This window comes from Rhagoletis zephyria, unplaced genomic scaffold, assembly GCF_001687245.7.
Source record: "Rhagoletis zephyria isolate East Lansing unplaced genomic scaffold, Rhagoletis_zephyria_1.1 Rzeph_scaffold_25718, whole genome shotgun sequence".
NCBI classification, from domain to species: Eukaryota; Metazoa; Arthropoda; class Insecta; order Diptera; family Tephritidae; genus Rhagoletis; species Rhagoletis zephyria.
This window is the reverse complement of record NW_016182776.1, coordinates 1-5,783: the sequence shown is the minus strand read 5'-3', so window position 1 is coordinate 5,783 and position 5,783 is coordinate 1. Positions and strand designations below refer to the sequence as shown.

The window sequence follows — 5,783 nt, the reverse complement described above, 5'->3', positions numbered from 1 at the left end:
CTACGCTGCCCTCTTTTTGTTTTGTACTTTTTTGCCTGAGTGAATAGAGAAGCATAGAGGCAAAAAGTAAAGACTAAGAATAAAGACTGGAAAAAAAGAAAGAATATTCTCTTGGTAATAGCACTGGACTGCTGCTGCTGCTGTTCTGACTTTCTCTTTCTCTCTTTCCTTTCTTTCTTTCTCGAATTGCAGAATCGAGTGTGTGCTCTGGCAGTGGTAGTAGCAGTGGTGGTGGCAACAGCGAGAGTGAGAGAAGCCAGGTCCGATTTAATCATGTTAAAATGCTTTTACTCAAATTATTTTCCCTCTCTCTGACTGCCACTTTTTGCCAGTTGCACCATTCTCAATCTCGTGTGCTTGTGTGTGTTTGTACCGTGCTGCTGCTGCTGCTGTTGCTGCAACCGCTGCTGTGTCAATCTTTCATATAGCCCGACTCTTTTCCGAGACCCTCTCTCACTTTCTCACTCACCAAATACACAGACCAGAAAGTGTACCAGGGAGTCGGGGGCACCACCAGCACCACCAAACACTGAGCAGTCCAACTCCACCCAGTCTGAAGAAGCACTCACTGCGTGTTGCCGACTGACTGCTGACTGATTCTGCCATTCTGTGTGTGTATGTGTTTCATTTGCGTGTCAGAATCGCTGGTTTGCCGTTGCTGATCACACTGTCTTTTTCTCTTCCTTTTCTTCGGCACTCGATCACAGCCTGCTGCTGCCTATAGCTAGGGCGCCAGTTTCAGAGCGTGCAGCCACATCACTCATCTGCTTGGCGAACACAAATTCTGTCGCACATCGGTGTTGTGGAGGAAAGTAGAGAGGTACATTGACTTGGCTGCACGCAACGGCTCCAAAAAGAGGAGAGAAACACTGATCTCTCTCTCCGTCAATAAGTCACCGGTGTCTTTTAGCAGAAAAAAGAAGAGGAGGAGAATGATTCCAGCGAGAGAGTCTCGGAGAATGTGCAAACATTTGGTTCCAACAACAGTACAGTGCAGTGCACAAACAACAAAGTGAACATCAGCTATCAATAAAAGAACAGAAAAGGACAATATCAATAATTGAGGGAGCACTTTGCTGGAGCTGCCTCAGCACCACCGGCGCGGTCACTGCCGATTATTAATAATTCAGCCAACTCAATTAGTCGGTGGTTGCGCTAGTGCTCCTCTCCTTCTTCTCCTGCCTGCCTGACAGCTTTTAGTCCGTGCGAATAGCCTCAGTTTTTACTAGCAACAGCGAAATGGCTCACTAAAATGAGAGAAAGAGCGAGCGACTTTGAAGTGCTTCGCTGCACGTGCAGTGAATGCACCCGGCCATTTCACGCGTCACTAGGAATTGCGTTGCTCAACTGTGATGCCTCATTCTCTCTTTTTCCTGCGCTAGTTATTCTGCACCGGTGAGCAGGAATTGTCTGTCTGCTTGGATTGTCTTCTGCCGGAGGGAAGAGAGCAGGAGGAGGAGGAGGACCACTTTTGCGGTTGCTAGCACCAGCAATGCATAGGTACACACCAGAATAAGCCTAACAGCACGGAGAGATAAACCTGTCGCGCCCTTTGACCCGAAAGAGAGGTCTGTGCAACTCCCCGTTGTGAAGCACTTTGGGCTCTGTTTTTTATTGGTACTGGTGATGAGTAGTAGTTAACTGTAAATGGCACCCCGCCTGGTGACGAATGATAGTCCACTCTACTGGTAGTTCCCTGTTCCCGATTTACCTGATTGTCGGTGGATAATAATAAAAAACAGACTGGACAGCTGTAAAAAGGAGAGAGGAGGGGATGAACCGATAGGTGCTACAAACAAGTCATATTTTTTATTCTGACCATTCTTTTACTACTGCTGCTCATGGTTTGGGTTGTAAAAGAGTGGATCTAGTACTGAGCCGCTGCACTTAGCATTTGCATAATGGTTGAGAGTGCAGTGGATAAACGAACAGTCAAGTCAAAATGCTGCTGCTGCTGCTGACACTCTGACACCAGACACAAAGCTCACAGAAAAAGTCAGTTTTCACGTCAGCAGNGAACAGTCAAGTCAAAATGCTGCTGCTGCTGACACTCTGACACCAGACACAAAGCTCACAGAAAAAGTCAGTTTTCACGTCAGCAGCCACGCCCAAGTGGTACTTGGTAGTCCGGTGTGCAGTGCACTTCGATCAACAGCAGCAAAAGCAGCAGCAGCAGTTCCATAAAAAACAAGAGGGGTAGTAAAGTAGTGGAAGGAGTGAAGCTGCAGAGCACTCCTGAATCACCACCACCACCACCCGATGACAAGTGAAGGCAGTGAAATTATTTTCACTGTGTTTTGTTGCCATCCTTTTAGTTTAGTACTGCTGCTGCTGCTGCTATTGTTTCACCGCCGGAGCNAGGCAGTGAAATTATTTTCACTCTGTTTTGTTGCCATCCTTTCAGTTTACTGCTGCTGCTGTTGCTGCTATTGTTTCACCGCCGGACAAAATGTGTGTGTTCCAATAATAATACCAAACAACACACACAACACGGCGACCATTAGAGGATGGCACAAAACAGAGCATTGCTTGCACTCTATCTCCGCCTGCACTAGCTGTGTGCTCACTGAAGTGAACCATTTTGCTCATAGTCACACACACACACAGACAAACCGATTCAGAAACCTAGACACATAGACAGAGCCAAAAACTCATACTCCGACACTGTGCACGCACAAATTAATGATCGGATGATCAGGCAGTCAAAAAAGAAGAAAAACGCATGCACATTCAGCTAGTCATTCAGTGAGGCACTAAGCACTGTNGTGCACGCACAAATTAATGATCGGATGATCAGGCAGTCGAAAAAGAAAAAAGAAGAAAAACGCAGGCACATTCAGCTAGTCAGTCAGTCAGTGAGGCACTACCAGNGTGCACGCACAAATTAATGATCGGATGATCAGGCAGTCGAAAAAGAAAAAGAAAAAGAAAAAGAAACGCAGGCACATTCAGATAGTCAGTCAGTCAGTGAGGCACTACCAGCACTTGCACTGAATTGACGCAGCAGTAAAGGCGATGTCTGTACGATTAATCATTTATGGCGAGATTGTCTGGTACTGCTGCTAATAGTAACTAGTAGTGCACTAAACTGAACTGTGCGGCAATCAAAGCAAAGCTCAAACCTTTAGCAAACGACTGACCAGACACTTTTTTATTGCCGCCACCAGCACTAGCTTGTTGTGGTCACTAGCAAATCAGACATCATCATCACCACTTTCTGGTGGTGGTGGTTCTGCTGATTTGTCGTCAATTTTCGGCTGGCTAATTGAAATGTGCAAACGCTGGCGTTGTTGATGATATTGTTGCCGCTGCACCTAATGACACAAAGCGGTCTGCGGTTTACCGCAAGGGAAACACACAACACTCAAGCTAAATTGGCTGCAATTGAGGCAAACCAATGACTTACTTACCTTTTAGTCTTCCTGTAGTAGTTGGAACAGTTGAGTCGTTTGCATGTTGATAGTCGAGTGAAGATAAGATTGACAAGGGACAAAAAGGCAAAAGAGAATGAAAGAGTAAGCATTTTCTTATCAGCAGAAATCAGGCAGTGTGATTTCTCTGTTTGCGGTGAAAATAGAAGAAAGGTGTGCCCCGGTGTGAATAGACAAACAAAGGAGATGCCTTATGAAGCTTTTACCATCGAGACAAAAAGAGAATGAAGTATGATACCATGAGATTCTGCTGCTGATTGTGCCCCCAACTGACTGCTCAATCTGTATTCATTCATTCNCTGCGGTGAAAATAGAAGAAAGGTGTGCCCCGGTGTGAATAGACAAACAAAGGAGATGCCTTATGAAGCTGTTACCATCGAGACAAAGAGAGAATGAAGTATGATACCTTGAGATTCTGCTGAAGATTGTGCCCCCAACTGACTGCTCAATCTGTATTCATTCATTCTNGATAAGATTGACAAGGGACAAAAAGGCAAAAGAGAATGAAAGAGTAAGCACTTTCTTATCAGCAGAAATCAGGCAGTGTGTTTTCTCTGTCTGCGGTGAAAATAGAAGAAAGGTGTGCCCCGGTGTGAATAGACAAACAAAGGAGATGCCTTATGAAGCTGTTACCATCGAGACAAAGAGAGAATGAAGTATGATACCTTGAGATTCTGCTGAAGATTGTGCCCCCAACTGACTGCTCAATCTGTATTCATTCATTCTTTTTTTTCTATTCATCCTTTTAGACTCACTGCCGCGATGCAGCGGCTGCGAGGGCATCATCTTCGATCGCTTCATCCTCAAGCTCGGTCAGAATGAGAATGAGAGGCACACGTGCTGGCACTCGGGCTGTCTGGTGTGCTCCGACTGCAACGTCGGCCTCACCGTCAAGTGCTACATGAAGAACGGCCAGCCCTACTGCAAGGATGACTTCTACAAGCGCTTCGCCAAGACGAGATGTGCCAACTGTGAACTGGGTAAGTGCTGAAGTGGTGCTGCTGGTAAACAAGTGATCTCTATTCACTTGCTGAACATTATACATTTGGGTCATTGAACACGCTTTGTACTTTTTGTTTTGCTTACACTTTTCCACTTCACACAGGCATCGCACCGACGGCCATCGTGAGGCGAGCCCAGGAGAACGTCTATCACTTGCACTGCTTCAACTGTATCCTCTGCAAGCGGGCGCTGAACACAGGCAGGTGGCTTTGTTTTCACTTCTAGTTCAGTTTTTTTACATTTGTAGCTTTTGAAGTTGCTTACTTCCCAGTTTTAGCGGCTTTAGAGTTAGCTCGTTTTGTTTCCTTTTTTTGTAGTCAGTCACTCGTGCCTAATTGATCACTCTCTAATTGATTGCCATTACCATTTTTTGCTGCCACTTCTACCACTACCACAGGCGATGAGTTCTACCTGATGGAAGACAATAAGCTGGTCTGCAAATCTGACTTTGAGTCTGCCAAGCAGAGAGGTCAGTACCGGGAAATAAAAAAAATAAAACTTTATTAAACCACTTTTGCTTTTTCGCTTCCGTTTAGAATCTTCCTCAAAACGACCGCGAACGACCATCACCGCAAAACAGCTGGAAACGTTAAAAATCGCTTACAACAATTCGCCCAAGCCGGCGCGGCACATCAGAGAGCAGCTGAGCCACGACACTGGCCTCGACATGAGAGTGGTGCAGGTAATCGAACAAAATCAAAGCAGAACTAAAGCAGCTGCTGAAGATAATCTCAAGCACACATTTACTAACAGTTCCCAAACTCACTTTCCACTTTTAGGTGTGGTTCCAGAACCGCCGGGCAAAGGAGAAACGCCTGAAGAAGGACGCCCACTCGAGCAAGTCGCCCAACTCCTCCAACTCCCTCTCCACCTCGCACCTGTCCCCGGGCGGCACCGCCCACCCCAGTTCGCCCTCCAGCTCGAGGTGGTCCGGCAATGGAAACGGCCTGTCGCTGGACACCATGCCCGCTTCCAATGCCTCCTCGACGCTGCTCGCCAATGAGACCTCCACCTCATGTTCCAGCTGGTTCGATGACGCAATCATCGATGAGGAGAGCGATGATGAGGGTGATGATGACGACGCCGATGACAGTGTCGTCTACTAGGGGGGGGGAACTAGTGGGGAAACCTTTTTTCCGGTGCAATCTTGATCATCAATTTCATTATCATCATCTCCTTTTCCAAAGCTCATTTCGGCCGCTGGTGCACATAAACACAAACCCTCTTTTGTTGTTGTCAATATTGTCGACTGTACAGATCTGAACTTCAGCAGTCTGAAACGAAACCAAATCACATTCCTTTCTCTTAGCGAGACTTTTTTTTTGAAAAAAATCTCGCTTTTAATCTCGC

The 5,783-nt window shown here is 46.3% G+C and overlaps 1 protein-coding gene across 1 annotated transcript; it reads left to right on the top strand.

Moving 5' to 3' along the window:
- Positions 1 to 4,176: 4,176 nt before the first annotated feature.
- On the top strand, positions 4,177 to 5,539 carry LOC108382201 (LIM/homeobox protein Lhx3-like; the record flags this gene model as incomplete). Its single annotated transcript, XM_017638595.1, has 5 exons — positions 4,177 to 4,411; positions 4,537 to 4,632; positions 4,831 to 4,902; positions 4,970 to 5,115; positions 5,213 to 5,539. Coding segments are annotated over 5 exons (876 nt in total), but the record flags the coding sequence as incomplete, so codon positions are not given.
- Positions 5,540 to 5,783: the final 244 nt, after the last annotated feature.